This window comes from Silene latifolia, chromosome X (assembly GCF_048544455.1).
Source record: "Silene latifolia isolate original U9 population chromosome X, ASM4854445v1, whole genome shotgun sequence".
Taxonomy (NCBI): Eukaryota; Viridiplantae; Streptophyta; class Magnoliopsida; order Caryophyllales; family Caryophyllaceae; genus Silene; species Silene latifolia.
This window is the reverse complement of record NC_133537.1, coordinates 45,121,106-45,140,416: the sequence shown is the minus strand read 5'-3', so window position 1 is coordinate 45,140,416 and position 19,311 is coordinate 45,121,106. Positions and strand designations below refer to the sequence as shown.

Here is a 19,311-nt window from a genome sequence, read left to right as displayed (position 1 = left end):
GTTAAACTGTTCTACTATCTTGAGTCGTGATGTTTTTCACGCATGTATTGTACAATCAGTTAACTGTGCATATGTATGATAAACTGGACAATCAGTTAAGCTGTTCTAGTGATTTGAGTCGTGATGTGGTTCATGCATGTTGTGTGTAGTCAATTAAACTGTGCATTTGTTGTTGGCTAGTCGAATAGATGACGGCAGTATTACTTAAATACTATCAGAATGAATTAGTGCCATCCTTCGGGGGTTTATTTGGTGTATGTTCGGGGGTGGCCATATTCGCCAGTTAAACGTTCTGGGTCCCGAGTGTCGTTCGGTGCACAATTAATACGCCGAGAGGTCTGACCAGGTCTTAGGAATATATGCAGTGGTGACAGGCTATGCATAGTACCGTGGAGTATCATTTAAATACTTCACATCGATGGAATCATCAGTTAAACGCTCTGTCAGCTAGAGTCGTCAATTAAACGATCTAGCGGTGTTCGCTCTATTCGCTATGCTTTAATGCTAGCTTTGTGCCTTATGTAAGTTATGTTGCTGTGAATCGTGTGCTACTTTGGTTTACATGTGTCCATGGTCTAGTGGTTGCATGAAGTCTAGGTTGCATAAAGAGCCCGTGAAGGCTGATAAGATATGGTAAGTTCGGTTGCATGTCATAAGTATGGATGGTCTCACATGTTTACTGGTTATGCATTTCAATTGTTACTGATTGTTGGTTATATTCAATTGTTGTAAATATGACTGGGAGAACATCTAGTTATTCCCGACTGATTATCGACCCCCATTCTCATCAGGTTGTTCAGATTCCTGCTGACTGGTTGATGCTTGCTTGGGGAATGTGCGAAGCGAGTTAAATAAATGGTTTAAGAGTTTGATTTATGTTTGAGAACATTTGAATAATGTGTTGGCTTTGGTTTTGGATTTAGTTTCAATCCAGATTGATCAGGTGTTTTCGCCACCTTTACCTTATTATCATTGTTGTACTTTGATTCTTCAGTTATAATACATCTTTTTCTTATTATATAATCGGGGTTGTTACATAATGTGGTGGCCAAAGGGTGGTGATGGGTAAATAGTAAGCGTAAAATGATCAATTCGTTAGATTTGATATCGAGTATGAAAGAAATGGGATTTTTGGTATAAGTTTTGACAGAAAATTATCTTAGGTATAAGATTTGAAAAAAATGAATATTCAAGGTATAAGGTATCAAAATAGCCTAAATGAAATAAAATGTTAAAGATTAAGAAAGTGAAATTGGACCACACAAAATACACTACCCGACATGCAGTTGAATCTGGATCACACAAAGCTTTCAAATAAGGAAATAAGGAAGAACTTCCCACTAGCCCAAAGAGACAATAAGGAAGAAGATGGAAACTAGGAGAGAGTATTTCTTTATTTATAATCAAATGCTCAATAGTCGTCGCAAATATTAGCCTCTCCTACACCAAAAAAAAAAATATTAGCCTCTCTATCCGGTCATTTTTTTACCTTACTTTCAAAGACTAATCTAATTCAATGTTCCAACTTTTCATTTTTTACAATTCAATTCAATTCAAATTTCCCTTCCTTATTTGATAAATTAATTAACATAAGTATCCTCTTCTATTTTTGGTATTTACAATGATTGCATTGCAACTAACTTAATTATTTCCAAAAATAACCCCAAAAAATACTAGAAAGTCATCCCACATTAAATTTGTACCCGGGCCTAATAGAACATTGGATCGGATTTGGGGGAGCATAAAAAAACAATTAATGATGTATGCCTTTTCATTAGTATCAATGATCCGAATTTATCTCGGGAAAGTCTATTGTATTTTCATTTTATCTCTTAATTATTGGATTCATTCTAAACCGTAAATTAGATGAGAAGACGTCCATTTACTCCACAGAAATAATAGAAAATCCTAATTAAAAATTTATCTATCATAGTTATTCTCATGCTTTACTCGTCCATTTTGTGTAAATCGAATTCGTTTATAAGTTATAAAACATCATGAACCATTGTCGACAACAATTAGTCTTCCTTAAAACGTAGGTATCCGTCTTAATATTAAAACAGGTTAAATATTACTCCCTTCGTCCCGATCAATTGTTGTCCTTTGGTTTTGGCACAAAGACCAAGAAAAGAGGAGTGAACCAACTACTAAATGACAAGTGGAATAAATTGAGTATGAATGATCAAAATGTTCATCAAGTTTAGTCATAAAATAGAAATGACAACAATTAATGGAGACACTTTAATATGAAAAATGACAGGACGAAGGGAGTATTTCCATATAAGACAAATTTTTACCTCTATATATGCATTTTGCTTTTGCTTTTGCTTTTATTCATCCTACGTGTACATATTTGAGCTGCATAAGACGACCGTTTTCAGAATTTGTCTATTTAAATACCTACCCTACCGTCTCAACCTTAGTATCTCGAGAAGAGCAGGATCTTCGCAGCTGAGAATTCCTTGTTCATTTTTACAATTATTGTCTTATCGAGCTTCTAATTAAAATATCAGCAAACTTTTTTTTCCCTGAAATGAAATCATAATTCAATCTCTTTCGTTAGTTCATAAATCCAAGAATTAACTTCTACCCACTTCATTTCTAATCTTAATCTCAATTGGGTTTCCTTTCTTTTCCAAAATTGCTTCCATAAATGTTACGGAAGTTAACACCGACGGCTACTAAACCATAATTCTCGTGTGTTTGTATTCAATTCTGGAAATATAAAATGGAAAACATCACGGCGGTGGAGACAATGGAAGGTGTAGTAGAGGAGATAATGAGGATGCACAAAACCCTGCCAGCGCGGCCGGATATTGATGAGGTGGCCGCGGCGAAGGCGTTGATATCGAACGTAGACAGAGACTGTGAGTCAAAATTGGAAGCCATTAATAGACAAACCAAGGGAAAAGTAGTACCTGAAGAATTATTCTTCTTGTATTTAGAGATGCAGAGGACATTGGTAAATTTTCGAAGTAAAAAACAAAAGAGGGATGCTCTTAAACTTCTTGATCTCGAGAATGAACACCAAGTGTTCGATGAATTTATTCAGAGAGCTTCTCAGTGTGTTTTGCCTAGTAATGGTGATACTAGGAAAGGGCAATCGAGTTATGTGGAAAAGAAGAAGGAGATATTGAAGGAGGAGATATTGAAGAAGGGTGTGAGTAATGAGATGGTTACTAGGGATGATAGTTATCTTATGAAGGCGAAAGATGGTTTGTATCTTGATGGATTTGGTACTGCTCCTGTTGTTGTTGCTCCTCAGATTCATGACTCCACCCTTAAAACATCTACTCTTTCTGGTAACAAACTTTTTCATTGTAGTTAATTTAGTGTGTGTTATTTTGGTATTGTTTCTTTTTTTCGTTTCGTCAATGGTTACCTAATTCGCTATGAACACTCCCTTATTGGTTTGCGATTCCCTCTTATAGAATGTGTGTTATATGTATTTCAGTAAGTTACAGGGTAGAATTCGCTCTTTACGATTCGTGATTTGAAGGGTACCCAATCGAATACGGTAACCCTGTTTTTGTCTGAGACCTTTGTATGTATACATTAACCCTGTCTGAGGATTTGGAAGGAAGTAATCTCCTTTGTTTGGTTACCAAAATGAGGGTTCTAGGATTTGGAGGGAAGGGAAAATGGATTCCTCCATTTCCAAGCCAAATTGTGGCCCCTTTAACATAGGAAAGATTCTCCCCTTTCCTTTCGTTCTGACCCTTACCCTCCATTTTTTGGTTTCCAAACAAGGGCCAAGTCATTACTCATTACTAATATATTCCCTCCGTCTCCATCTGTTTACTTATTTTTTTTCATGAGAGAGATTTTTTTAAGAAAAACTTCGTGAGAGGTATATTAATCACACCTAAACAAATGATCGAGATAGAAGGAGTGTAACACGAATGGGTGTTTCTCCGTTCTCCCAATTTATGGGAATTTGGAGATTGTAGGAATTAACTAAATGAGCTCTTATTTACTTGTCACATTAATGGGAAGTAGAACTTTTATGTAAAACTAATAAAGGAAGTCACGTATCTAACCTCACCGGATAAGTTAGCACAAATTCTCATTATAGACGGACACTATCCATCTATACGTATAGACGTATACCATTTCCCCTCACAAAATACCCATTTACCATAAAGTGGGAAGCACATGGGGGTGCCCCACCTTGTCCCCCCTACCCATTTTATTAGAGGTCTTTATCCGTCTGTTCGCCCCACCCGTCTATACCAAGATCTATTGATAAGTTAGTTATCACATGAATTGCAATCCTCATCTTCCAACCAAATAGCTTTTATCCAGTTCATATGAATTATCTTTTCATGTGAGTTTAAAGTTTTCGAAAGTTTTATCCTTTCACGTTGAACCAAAGACCTAACGATTTTTGTCGTGTGCATTTAACGACACTAGTATGAGCTTGTCTATTAGTTTTTTGCAATTTGCTTGATAGGACTAGAAATTTAGAATATTAGATCAAAACTGATGATTAGTTATTGCTTGAAAAATGTGAAAAATAATATTCTGAAAGGGTATGATATTTATTGGATATTTTTTTGCTTTGTTTTTGCAGCTCAAGATGGCGAGAAAATTAGCTTGATTAAGTTGGCAAGCTTGATAGAAGTGTCTGCGAAAAAGGGAACTAGCGAGATCAGCTTAAGTAGCAGGTTGTCTGATCAAGTCGAATGGTTACCTGATTCGATAGGGAAGCTATCGAGTTTGATCACTCTCGATTTATCAGAAAACCGGATTGTTTCTTTGCCTGTTAAAATTGGAGGTCTTTCCTCGCTATCGAAATTGGATTTACGTGCTAACAAAATCAATGAGCTTCCAGAGTCGATTGGGGAATTGTTGAGCCTTATTTTTCTTGACCTAAGTGGTAATAACTTGGTTAAACTTCCTCCTAGTTTGGGTAGATTGATTCATCTTGAGGAGCTCGACATGAGGTCAAACAATCTATCTTCCCTCCCGGATACTATTGGGTGTTTGACCAACCTCAAAAGACTGAATGTGGAGACTAATAATCTCGATGAGCTCCCTCATACAATCGGTCAATGCTCGTCCCTAGAAGAACTACTTGTTGCCTATAACCGGCTTAAAGCCCTCCCTGAGGCTGTGGGAAAGATTGAGTCTCTTACAGTTCTTACTGTGAGGTACAATAATATAAAACAACTGCCTACTACTATGTCTTCCCTGGTCAAGTTGAGGGAGCTTGATGTGAGCTTCAATGAACTTGAGGCAGTACCCGAGAGCTTGTGCTTTGCCACTACACTTGTGAAGCTAAATATAAGTAACAACTTTGCTGATTTACGATCCCTTCCAAGGTCGATTGGGAACCTTGAGATGCTGGAATTTCTCGATATCAGCAACAACCAAATACGTTTCCTCCCTGACTCGTTTGGATTGTTGTCACGCTTGAATGTGCTTTATGCTGATCAGAATCCTTTGGAAGTGCCACCAAGGCAGATTGCTGATAAGGGTGCACAGGTGTGTAGAAAACTTATTAATGTTTCCTAATCTTCTATTAGATTGTCTTACATGTGAGACGATCGTAATTTTTTAAGTATTCCTAATTAGTTATAGCTTTAATGGAGGGGTCTAACCGTCTAACTGGTAAACCGCTCTTCTAACGTTTTGTGAGATAGTTGTTGATGCATGCAATGCTAACAACCTTCATTTGTTGGATCACGCAGGCCGTTGTTCAGTACATGGCTGATCTTGTTGCAAACGGAGATGTTAAAACACATCCTATCAAACAGAAGACGAGCTGGGCACAAATATGCTGCTTTCCACAGTCTAACAAAAGAAAGCGCAGTAGTGTGGATTACGTTAAGCCGTGATTTTTCTTATGTCAATATGATTGATCCTCCTTTTTATTCTAGGTACGTAAAAATCATCAATCACCCCTCGCCCCCTCCTTAATGTTATGTTCTTGGCTTTATCATTTGTATAATTATCTTATTCTTGCAATGTAAACCCATCAATCCGTGAGCTATAGCTTTGAGCCTGACTTTGTAGGGTCATTAAAATAAAGCTAAAATACAGCAAGTGCACAGTCTCTAAGAACCTCCCACAAATAACGGACAAGGGGATTTGTTGTAGACCCGACGCAACTGATACATTCCAAACGACTTTTAGTCTGATACAAACCCGAGTTGGACCAAAAATGTAGACCGTGAAGTAGACCATCCTATACGAAACTATCTGAGCCCGAATCAACCCAGTCTGTGATAGCCTGAAAACACTTGAAACGATACAAAATGACAAAATAGATACAAAAACCTTAACCCCGACCTGAAATGACCTGGCCTAGACGACCCATGGCAAATCTAATTGGATGTATTGCAACCTTATTCTTGTGTCAACATCCTTACGAGACTGTTTCCGTAAAACTCAAGTTAAAATCCAATATCAAGGGAATGGGGAACATGGTAGTGACAAGTGACAATAATGTATGGGAAGCTCATGTGGTTTGTTTGATGATGTACAGGCAAATTGAGCTGTTCACATAAGAATCATAAATGAATGAAATCAGTTATTTGGCAGCTTAACACAAAGGTGGGCAACGCTGTTAACCTGTTCTAACGTGAGTTTGTCTGTCTCTCATATTGTACATCTTTGTATTTGTATTTCTCGAGTTTTTTTGTTACAGTTGTAAAGTTGTCCTACGAACAATCAAACCGAAAACTGTTACGAGTATAATAATTTTATTTGATTATCGAATTCAAGTGTATCCCCCTTTCACGTTTCTAAGTTTTGCTGTCATTTTGATTTGGTCTGGTGTTACGTTTGACATGAAATACCAGAATGTGCATCATTATTCATTATTCTAATAAGTTTATGTAATGCTTAAGTAACTAATTTGACCAAGGATGAAGATAACTACGGTTAATTTGTTAAAAGTCAACTTGATGACATTGGTTGTGGTATGGATCTTGTCTCATTTTATGAATATAAGAGAAGTACGGTTCATTTGTTAATTATGGTTGACCTTTGCAATTAGCGGATAACGACCATGATATGTGTAATCTATTGGAGAAGTATTCCATTTTGATAATTTCTTTTAATTTTGTATCCTAGTGGGTTGATAACTTTCTTGTACTTATCGCCTAGGAGTCAATACTCAATTAATAAGTCTCGCTTGTGACGGACTTGGATTAGTAGACCTGGCAAACGGGTCAATCAGGTCGGGTTCGGGTCGGGTCAGTTCGGGTCGGCTTATTTCCGGTCTTTCACTGATTTCGAGTTAATTTGGGTCATTTCGGGTTTGTTGGTCGGGTCTGTTTCGGGTCGGGTCATTTTTGGGTCAATGAATAAGAGAAAAAGTCATTTCAAGTTTTTTCGGTTCAATTAGAGTTATGTTTTGTCGGGTCCTTTTCGGGTTGGGTGGTTTTGGATCAGGTCATTTTCGGGTCGGGTCAGATACGGGTCATGTTCGGATCGGGTAGGGTCGATTTGGGTTTTCGGGTCACATTCGGGTGATGTAACTCGAGCAATTTCGGGTCTCGGGACAACCTTTTTGGGTCGGGTTGCTTTTACCAGGTCTACTCGTGACCGTCACGACCTCTGACAACCCCCCTCCCACTTGCAGCTTGTGACGAAAAATATCCATCATAAATGAGAATTTGTGATGCACAATAGGCCATTTGAAGAATGTGAGCCGCACGCCGGTAGATGCCCTAAAATTAAAATTGATCGACTTGATGGAGATAATTCATGTTTGGCTCATAACTAGAACTAGTATAGATCCCGCGCGAATGCGTGGTATTTTAGATAGAAATATTAAAGAAAATAATAATAAAACTGATATTTAACTTAATTTGAAATTTAGTTGTAAATTTATTATTATTAATATTTTGTATTAACGGTAGAATAGGAAAAGTTCAGTATAATCCAGATATAAATATAATATACTGAAAGCCCAATAACAGATATGATATAATAAAAGTCCAATTACAGATATAATATAATAAAAGCCCAATTATAACCAAATTTATTTAGGCGGGAAAATTTAGGAAAAGTCTTATTCTTTTAGTATAAGGGAGATGGGGTTAAGACTTGTGCCTTTCAGGGGCGGCCCATAGGTAGTGCAATTCGATCCTCAGCACAGGGGCCCAAAGGAAAATCACAAAATCTCATTGAAGACGGCGATATCCGTCACAAGTTTGTGACGGATACCATTTCCTCTCACAAAATATCCATGAGAGGTGAGTGGGGAAGCACATGGGGATGCCCCACCTTGTCCCCTCTCCCTTTTTGTGAGAGGTCTTCAGCTTGTGACGGGATTAGCCCGTCACAAGCAAGACGCTTTGAAAGAAAATAGGGCCTCAAAATCTAAGCCTAGTCCATTTCTTTGAATGAAATTAACTATAATGAGAATGACTCTGCCTTTCCCCTCTTTCTGGACTTATACGGAGTAGCCCAATCCAATGCTAGTCTACACTCCACACCTTAGTTGTATTCCCCAAATACACGTGCATAGCATTCATAGGCATTTTTTTTTAAAGTATGGCACATATCATATATTATATTAAAGCTGAAACCGGGTGCCTCTTTGGTTGCCACGTGACATAGTTATTATTCACTGCCACGTGTCGTTTCCATAAAAAAAACAAATTAAATATTAAACAAAATCTCATAATATTAGGTGACATGGTCTAATTAAGGTCAGTAAAAAGGTTTGACTAAATTTCTCTTCATTTACCCAAAATACTTAGCTATATTTACGTAACTTCATTCATGTTTGACCGAGAATTATTATTCTTGAATATATTTGCCTAAATTAATCCAAAGTTTATCCAATATAAATGGAAGATTCTCTATATTAATACAAAATATTTTCAAGATGAAACAAAACTTACTAGAAATTTAAAAACGAAATATCATCAGAATAATCTTTTCACCTTTTATATTACACTAGTTGTCTCTCCGCGCGCGTTGCGCGCGGAGATCCAAGACACGTTTCCATTTGTTGTTGCAGTGATTTTGTTTACGTCTCATGCTTACTGCATTCTCCTTAATGTGCCTTCTTGTTGACGCATTTTGTTTTGTTGTGGTAGCTATCCTATTTACGTTTAATGTTCAATGTGGTCTCCTTAATTTACCGTTTAGTTGTTTAGACTGTTGTAGATTTAGACGGACTTTATTGATTCGTCTTCACATATTCGGCAATACAATACTCACGTGTGTCCCAAAGCAAATCATCTACTGTACCAAGAAATTATAGAACTGGAGAACTTTGTTGCACTTAATGTTGTTCATTAAATACAAGTATTAAATTAAAACAATTGAACAATCAGTTTGTGTTGAATTTGGTGCATTTACCATAGGATGTTTCAATTTGACTATTGCTGTCCAAATTCTTAAATTTAAGAGGTTGTTTAATGCGCGTGGAGATCCAAGACGCGTTTTGTTTTGTTGTCGAAACTATCCTATTTACGTCTAATGTTAACTGCGGCCTCCTTAATGTACCATGTTGTTGTTTAGTCTGTTGTAGATTTAGACACACTCTATTTATTCGTCTTGACATATTTGGTAATACAGATATTGAATTATGTCCCAAAGCGAAGCATCTGCCGTACCAAGAAACTACATAACTGAAATATTTTCGTATGATCCATAGCAAAGGCAATCGTAATGACCTTTTACTAACAGATGCATATGTCGTAATTAAATAGTTATTATATTCGTTGTGAAGTTCTATAATCATTTTTAGTCGAACAGAACATTTCTTTTTCTCTTTGGTTCATTGTTCTATGTTAGTATGTTACTTCAAAATAAAAATACTTTGAGTCTCGTACGCAATTCTCATAATTGAGTGAATGAGTATACGAACTAACATTAATAATACATGGAGTTTAACTTTGATGCACTTAAGGTTGTTCATTGAATAAAGATATGAAATAAAAACAACTGAACAATTAGTTTGTGTTGAATTCGGTGCATTTAACGTGGGATGTTTCAAGTTGACCATTACTCTCCAAATTCTTAAATTTAAGAGGATGTTTCACATTGACCATGGATGTTCGAAATCTGGAATTGAAGGTTATAAATAGTCATATGAAAACTCAATACTTTTCGTAGAACCATTATTTCCCTTCCTCCTCCACCTGCTCTCATATTACAACTCCCATTTTTCCTCGCACTACTCCTCTATATCTTTCTCTTTCTCCTCCCCCTTCTTTTCTCTTCGTTCAAATCCTTCTATTTCCCTCTCCCTACCTCGTATTTTTTCCTCATATTCTCTTTCTAAACCTCCATCCCTTTCCCCTTCTCATTCCCCTCATTCGTATTCTCCTTCTTCCTCTTCTCCTTCTACTATTTGTCATTCTCCCCTTAGCCCTTCCTCCTTCTCCTCCCTCATTCTTCACCCTCTCCCCCTCATTCTCATCTTTCCCCTTTTTTTTATCTTTAACATTACCGCCTCCTAATCTTCATTCTCGTCCATCTTCTCATCTTCCTTGTCTCCTTCATATTCCTCCCCCCCCCCCCCCCCTCTTATTTCATGTCTCCCCACCTGCTTTTCTGTCTAGTATCTCTATAACTATTTGAAGAAAATGACATTCTGATTACGATTGTCTCTATTAACTAATACATTAATGAAAACGAAATTCATTAATTTTAATAAATTTTATTTTTTAAGTAGAGTTTTCCTTTTTTTTTTTTTGAATTTCTTATTAGAATCAATTTTCTTCCTATTACTAATACTCCTCCTCCATTTTCTCCTTGTACTACTCGCCATTTTTCTCTTGCCCCTTCCTCCTCCTCCTCCTCTTTCCCCTTCCTCTCCTCCTCTTCATTTTATCTCTGACGTCGTCCTCGCGTCCTAGCCACTTCCTTCTCCTCTTTTTCTCCTTCACTTTCCCGCATAATACTCCTGCGGCCTTCACTTTGTCCTCGAACTATCCATTCTTATCTTTCTCTTCCTCTTTCTCCTCCTTGTCCCTTCCACTCTCCTTTTCCTCTTGTAGCTTACATTTTTTCTCTTTTATATGCCTTTTTTCTCTTTCTCCTCATTCTCTTTCTCAACCCTCATATATTTCCATTTGGTAACGGTTTGGTGTGTTCAAACATTACCACAAGTCAATTTAACTGAAGTGTCCAATTATCGGAATAAAGAAAAACCATTTTACAATTCACAACCGCAACGTTATCTAAGAAAAAAAAAAAGACATCTTACAATCTTAAAATGGAAAAAATCCTTCCATTCGAGCAAGAAACATTATCGCCTTCGTGTATAAAGATAAATAGATAATAAAATGAAAAGGAATTAATAGCATATAATTGTCATTCAAAAATAGAGGCTCGAGGGAACAATTTCTTTACAATTATCCGTGTAAGTAACACAAATGTGTCTTGCTCGACATTGAGGGTAACACAAGATTCCTTGAGGATTTCGGAGCCAACAACAATCACAGAAAAGCAAACGTTCAGTAAGTTTATAGAACTTGTTGTCGTTGTTGTTTATAATTTGTTGTAGAAACAATGTCTTGCAAAATTTTATGCAAGCTATCCATCCATAACTAATAAACCACCCTCTTTATTTCATTCATTTGACGCCATTTTAAGTGTCGAAAGAGAATGGAAATCACTTGGTCATTATTTTAAATGATAATGTAGCACAATGGATTCACTTAAAGTGATTATTGGTGACATTTTTTATTGATTCTAAAGTTTCATTAGGATGAAGTAGTCATGTTAACCATTAAATGTTTATTTGATATAAATGAGGATAAATGAAAATAAGAAATTTGACCTTTAAGAGTTGTACATGTCAAGGATAAACAGTTTAAGACGCCCATAATCTAATGGGTTACCCAACTATACAAAAAAAAGAGAAAAAAAAGCTCCGACTCATCATCTCTGTCCAGGCTTTCATCTTTGGATCTTTTACTACCTATAGCCTCTAGGTCTTTCATTTCTACATCACCATTCATCCGTATCTGCAACTTCTCTACTAAAACGTAACCTGAACATCAGTTAAAAGAGTGTAGATAATATCAGGTAATTATGATATATGAGTACTATACAATCAAACATCAACGGTAGGGAACACGAAAGCCATCTCGGTCGACTTTCCGTTCAAAGCCGCAACACCTTCCCGAAACCTCTGATTTGAAGCAAAAGAGAAATTAGTAATATATACTCATGAACACGGATTAACTTCCATAGTGTGACGTTATCAAACAGGTTTGGTCAAAACACCATCTAATAATGCAAATTTCCGTTCTATGCAAATATGCACTTATAAAGTATAATCACGCAACGACATATAAGGGTCCAGATAGCAAGATCAGCTAATTCAGCTAATTCTACATCAGATAAACACAAAATCAAACTAATTCAGAGCACTAACTTGAAAAGGCGAATAATACGTACAACTTGTCCTCCATTCATTTTCTACCTGCATCTCCTCCCATTCATTCATTTTTTGCTTCTCCTTTCTTTTCCTCTCCAACACTCCTTTGGTCAGTTAAACTCGGACATCATTTTTTCTTAACCCAAATCATCTATTGACGAATCCAAATTGTTTCTTCTCAATGGCTTTTAGGTCAGCTTCAGTGGCTAAGTTGTTTTCAAATAAGTACTCCTTCAAGGCTACAATTGGATCTCTTATAGTGTAGTGGCCTTTCTCAGCTGCAAAGATAAAAAAAAATATAGTTCTTCAGAAGCTGCGCTACTCCAACTGTCCAACACTTCACTTTAGTTTTAGTGTCGCGTGTCGACATAGATGATACTGGGATGCATATTCAATTACTCATGCATCATTGGCTCATTGTAGTCCAAAAACCATCAAATTCCGTCATAAATAGCCAAGTTTGAGCAGAATTGATTGGAAGTACCTTTAGAAATCCTATAGTTGCGTGTATGCGAATATAACGCTACACATCTTATAGTTAAGAAACAATCTCATGGAATTTTGAGATACATGCAACTTAGCTAGTCCAAGATTAGCTCATTTGGTACGTCAAGATATACACAATCCGACCCACACAAAGTAAATGACTACTTCAGCCTAAGGCAAGAAAAATAAGACCTCTAGCCAATTTTCCGACCAAAACTTATCGAAGATTGCTGGATGTTAAGTTTTAAGTAGGCATTTAGATCTTTTCTCACAAGTCAACACTTTTTAGTAATCACTTCCAAACCAAGTTTTTACGACTGTGTATAAATTTGAGGTCTATTTCCGTCAAAATTTTTAGTATAATCTCGGGATCTGCTATAGTTGGCTCTACTAAAAAATCAAATCAGAGCCACTCGGAGAATAACGAAGTTGGATCGAACCTTCAAAACTCCTCCAACTACGAATGTGCATGGACGAATAACTTGACCAACAAAAAATTAAAAGACACATGGAACTCCATTTAATCATTAAGAGCCAAAGCGAACATATATATGGGATTATGGGGTACTATAATGGGCATTTTCACTAATCATCCATCCACACTTACTCTAAACAGCAAAGGGATCTCCTTGTTTATGCAATTAGCAATTCCAAGTCAGAGATCAACGTCTCATTTGAAAGGATAACAACAACTTGGATTCGTTAAAAAAAATGCAAGAAAATGTTCACACACACACTGATGGTTCCTGCCACACCATTTGTTAAAGGACAAATTCAATAGCCACACCTCAAATGACCTATATCTACTTTAATTCTGCACACATTTAGCGTTTCAACTCAACTGGGTAAGTATTCCATCTCAGATTTACCATCTATTCACTAAAAAGGATTCCATCTTTTCAAATGAATTCCATACCGTTTCCTAATTTTTGTTGAGGTATATCCTATCCTTTTCCAATTCAATTTAGAGTGCTTCATTTTAATTTTGTTGTAATTTGATTGGTATTGACTGGAATTGTATATTTGCATTATGACGAAATCAGTATGTGAAAAAGCATCGCACGGAACATTCAAGGTATATAGACAATAATATTTCCAGAAGAAAGTGAACTAAGTTTCAAATCAATCGATCAGTGACGGTCAAGTTCAAATTAAGGCGATTACAACAATTGACCAAGAAATAGTGGTGGCAAAAAATAGTGGTGGCAAAGACCAAGAAAATTGATGGAGGAAACGAATTGAGAAAATATAATTATGTAGCCGACGCACCTGGTCTTGGTGGTGTGAGAGTGAACAACAATAGTAGTCGAACCCATGCTACTCGAATACGGCATGCACGCTCAGATGTGCACACTGAAAATGTGAACCAGATGAGATATTGAACTTGAGTAAAAAAAACAACGTATCCTCCAAACCTTATCTTTTGAACCTTCCTTTTTGTTACGGATCTCCAAACATCGGAGTTTCCGTTTGCTCCACTACTAATACTCGATAGCCCTATCAATCCGAAAAGAAGAAAGCAAAAATAAAGCTTCAATTTCAATCTCATATTCAAGAATGAGGTGCCAATAAACCCTAACAAGTAGCACTTAATTAGATGTAAATAACAATGAATTTGAACAATGACCTTTCTTGCTAGTTTCTCCGCATTAACTGAAAAATTCTTTTAAAACCCGCAATGAGCCTGTTCTCCCTGCCAATAAGAGCAACTTAGTTCAGAATAAAAGGAATAGACAAACTATTCAACAAGAGGAACTTAAGAACATGGCCAAGACATAAGCTATATCCGCACCTTCATGTACTGAAGATCAAGTTCTTTCACGCCAACATGGGCATCCATTTCGAAAAGCTCGTAAAATTTGCCCATCTAAAACATGTAAATTACCATCAATATACTGACATTGCTAGAAAGTAGTTTGGTAATTTGATATAAAGACTCGAGTATGAACTACCTTAAAGAATATAACTTTGTCCATATGCTTTGATTTAAACTCCTACCATTGTCGCTACATAAGGGCAACACATTTCAAAATCAAACAACTTCGAATAGACAGACATAACTTCTTATAGAGGATCATTAAGTGATAACTTACCTGACCGCTAGTAAGACTTTTCAGAAATTGAAGGGGCAAGTAAAGAGTTTTCGGATCATAATGTGGATCACTTGGGAGTCTCCTCTTAGCATCCCGGCGATCTCTGTATGTGATGGGGCAGTGTAAAAGCATTAGATACATGACCTGAAGCAAGAAAGTAAGATGTTAAAAGTTGAGCTCAAACTTACTTGCCCAGGAATGGCAACTTTTTCTCCTCACGAATACCAAACCTCTCAAGAGCATCAGTGTTCATGCTGTCAACAACATTAGATACATGACAGCATGGGGCAGTGTAAAAGCATTAGATACATGACCTGAAGCAAGGAAGTAAGATGTTAAAAGTTGAGCTCAAACTTACTTGCCCAGGAATGGCAACTTTTTCTCCTCACGAATACCAAACCTCTCAAGAGCATCAGTGTCCATGTTGTCAACAACATTGGTAGATTTTGTCTCTACAAAATATAGTTTTTGATAAGAATAAGAAAGCAATCATATACAAGCCAAGAAACCACTTAACCAAGATAAGAGACGAGAGACGAGAAAACAATAATGCAGTAAAGCTCATACAATAATGATCAACCAAATAGATTATAGATCACACGACATAGAGACGTAGATGCATTCCCGTCTTTAAGTACAAAGCTTAACACCATATTATCAGTTCGAATTGAGGAACGGCTTAAAGGCTCTCCCATAGAGGCGAAAATGGAAGAGATACAGAATTTTATACAATTCCTGAAAGTCAGGTTCTAAGAACAACAAAGCTCAGAACTTCGACTCCAGAACATATATTAGCTTTTGTTCTTGGATCCTTGCTAGTAGAGGTCCTGAAGCATTTACTACCATTACTCGTTACATACTCACATATCCCACAAAAGACAACGTAAAGTTCATTTACATGTATTAGACCCTATTTCTTCTAAATAAATGATTATTAAAGTACACCATCAAATGAGTTAAGTATCCTCTAACACATTTTGTCTCGTCATGTATCACATCATTTCTCAAACTCAAAACGTATTTCAACACAAATACTTCTCGCCACAGCGCAATGATACAATTGATACCAACAACAGTACTGCAATCAATCAGGGATTGAATCATCAAAATAGCTATTACTATTCTAACTAATTTAGTTAGTCCAAAAAATGAGCAACAAAAATAACTCCGGGAATTACCAAATTCGACAAACATAAATTAAATTCAAACCCCACTATTAGATATCGAGAAAACTGCGTCATCGCTATACAATCAGAAATTAAGCAGCGATAGACATGAGATAATAAGCAGTTACTGTAATAATTTAGAATCAAAAGTAATTCCAAAAATTACCAAAACTCGAGTAAGAAATTATCAAAATCAGAAATAATTGGTTCTATCTTTATTGTATGATGAAGAATTTGTATCAAAATCAGAAATTACAATTAGTTCAACTTTGATGTATGATGAACAGATGAAGAATTTGGAAAATTAATGTTTAAAAGGAGAATGAAAACCCTAAATCTCAATAGCCAACCACAAGTACAAAAAAGTGTGGGGAGCAAAAAAATAATCAAATAATTCAAAGGAAAAGAAAAAGGTGAAGAATAAATTACCTATGCACGAATTACTGATCTACAATCTCCGATAAACCCGAGTGCAGGAAGAGTATGGAGAGAGAACGAAGGCAGAGGACGTAGTAAAGAGAAAGGAAAATGAAAGAGTAGAAGGAAGAAAGCAGCCTGAGAAAAAATAGAGAGCAACAGTGCAAAAACTGTGCCTCACGTGAGGAGCACAAAATCCACTGTCCTACTGTTCATAAGCTACCAATTTTTAGAAGTTTAGACATTTATAAGGGTTTTAGATTGTAATATTTTGCAATATATTTTTCATTTTATGCATTTATTTATAGTCCCAAATCTTTTTCACATAATCACTTATAACTCACATTCTTAAATTTTACGGAGTAAATCTTAAATATACTAATCTTACTACAGTACTAAACTACTACAGAACTACTCTGTTTGTACTTCACTACTTCGTACTACCATTTAGTCATTTACGGCAATCATGTTGAACAAATACCAAAAGCTTTCTTACAATTTTATATTGCCATGATTATCCACCCTAAGAGTTATAACAACATCAAAAAGAATGAAGTCGAAAAGATGGTCCAACAAAGAAGACCTCAGCAAATACATGGATAGCGATAATTTAGGTGAAAGAATGGAAGGAAATGAATTCTTTAATTTATAAAGGTTGAAATATTATAGGCATGGCGTTTTATAATGCTTATGCCCTACAAAATTGTGTAATTAGTTCTAATGGAAGATATTTAATCACAATTTTTATAATTAAGTACATGGAATTTATATTTGGTTAGTTTTTTTTTTGTTTTATTTTAAGAAAAAAACATTCTAATTTATATGAAACGACAAAAGCGGGCCTCTCTAACACGCCTACTTCAAATTACACAGGTTTCAAATTGTGTCGGGATTAGTAGTATACATGTTAGAAATGGTTTATAACGCATTTCTTTTAAGTAGGCCTGGTAGACGGTGTAACACCCCCATACTCCAAGTGCCTTACCAGGACCACTCAAGGCATGGAAGTGCTACCATCTCGGTTACCCGAGGCAATGATAATCAAATGACAATGAAGAAACATAATTTAAATAACAAAATAGTTTAAAGTGATTACATGATCAAAACCAAAACCAAATTTGAAATATGAGATTCTCAGACGGTCTACTGCTAAAACTATCAAGCTATAAAACATCGTCTGACACAACGGAAGACTTCTAACTGCCACGTGATGACTCATCCCAGCTATTCCATACGCGTCGTATCATACCCGCTCAATAACTGCTCACCACCCCCGAATGGATCACCACAATTTTTAAAACATTAAACAGGGTCAGTACTAATCACACAATTTATATAAACAACAACACAGTAAAACAAACAGCTCAATCATCACAGGTATTCTCCGAACTCCAAACCTAACTCCACAATCTTGACTACACACTAAAGTGTGTAGCCCTGCCAGAGTGCCCATCGCAACAGGTCACTCCTCGCCGCCAGTGGGGGACCGCAGCCGTTCCCACCTAAGCCCCGCTCATCTCCATCGAGCGATAAACCCAAATCTATTAATGTGTACATCCCTTCTGTGGCGGGTTCCACAGAAGGCGAATCATGGGCGTGAAGCCACTCCCGCAAGTGACTCCACTCAGCCAGGGACGCACCCCGAAGAACACAGACAGATACAATCAATCACAGCTACAACCAACAATCAAAGCCAACAACCGTCACAATACGAGTATGATAATATTCAACAATCACAAACACCAATCAACACATCATGGGACTAATACTGAGTAGGGAAACCCTACCTGGAACAGCAACACAATCAGACGGTCTCAACAGCTGTATCAAAATTCATCTTCTACGAATCGTCCTCCTAACATATAATCACATAATTACTAACAATCACAAAACTAACACAAATCCCCAATTCCCAAAATTAGGGTTTAAACAAAGTTAACTAAATACTATAAAATTGGTATGTAGATCTTACCCTTGACGCAAGGAACACTATGATGCAAAGAACAAGATGATCCGACACTCGTAGCCTTGGGGATTTGCCAACAACGCGACGAGAGAGAACTACGTAACTCCTTTTTCTTTTGAAAGGTTTAGAAAGGTTAAAAATGATGAAATAAACTGACGGAAACCTTTTATATCAAACTCGCGTTATTAGCAAAACCCGTCAAAACAACCCCGTAAAACACACTTACTCGATCGAGTAACTAACGTACTCAATCGAGTGCCGCTTACTCGATCGAGTACCAAGGCTACTCGATCGAGTACTCAACAGGTCAGAAACTATTTTAAAACGCAAAACATACTTACTCGACAGAGTAAAGCCCACTCGATAGAGTACCCAGAGACTCGTAAAACCGTGGTATTACAGTCTTCCCTCCTTAAAAAGAACTTCGTCCCCGAAGTTCAACACATACCCAAAAACAAACATACTAACTCGATCAAGACACAACAACCAACTAAGAACTCAAAACAAAACCCCAACCGACCAAACATGAACTCGTAACCCCAACTCCACCAACTATTCCTACTTCCACAACATGGCTCACGATATCGTACCAACTTCATTATATCTCTCTCGATCCTAACCCCATACACTACCAACACAAACGCTGCTAGCTCCGTAAAATATCATCCACTAGATAATCCAATATCAAGATACTCATAACATCAAACGGAATGTTACATTCTACCACCCTTAAAAGGAACTTCGTCCTCGAAGTTTACTTACACTCATAAACATCATCATGCCACTATCAAAACTCTCGAACTCCTAAACATCACACTACTACAA

General features: G+C 36.7%; 1 protein-coding gene across 1 annotated transcript; it reads left to right on the top strand.

Annotated features, from left to right (window-relative positions):
- Positions 1-2,364: 2,364 nt before the first annotated feature.
- Positions 2,365-6,720, top strand: LOC141623278 (plant intracellular Ras-group-related LRR protein 4-like). The gene is made up of 4 exons (XM_074439371.1): positions 2,365-3,302; positions 4,574-5,487; positions 5,694-5,882; positions 6,491-6,720. The coding sequence occupies exons 1-3, from the start codon at positions 2,729-2,731 to the stop codon at positions 5,838-5,840; spliced, it is 1,635 nt and encodes a 544-aa protein (XP_074295472.1). The 5' UTR covers positions 2,365-2,728; the 3' UTR covers positions 5,841-5,882; positions 6,491-6,720.
- The last annotated feature ends 12,591 nt before the right edge of the window (positions 6,721-19,311 follow it).

What these genes read in the sequence shown, in the direction of transcription:
- LOC141623278 (XM_074439371.1), top strand. Translation starts at nt 2,729, where the DNA reads ATGGAAAACATCACGGCGGTGGAGACAATGGAAGGTGTAGTAGAGGAG. An exon ending in TAAAACATCTACTCTTTCTG is followed by an intron (nt 3,303 to 4,573) that starts GTAACAAACTTT and finishes TTGTTTTTGCAG; the next exon opens with CTCAAGATGGCGAGAAAATT. An exon ending in TTGCTGATAAGGGTGCACAG is followed by an intron (nt 5,488 to 5,693) that starts GTGTGTAGAAAA and finishes TGGATCACGCAG; the next exon opens with GCCGTTGTTCAGTACATGGC.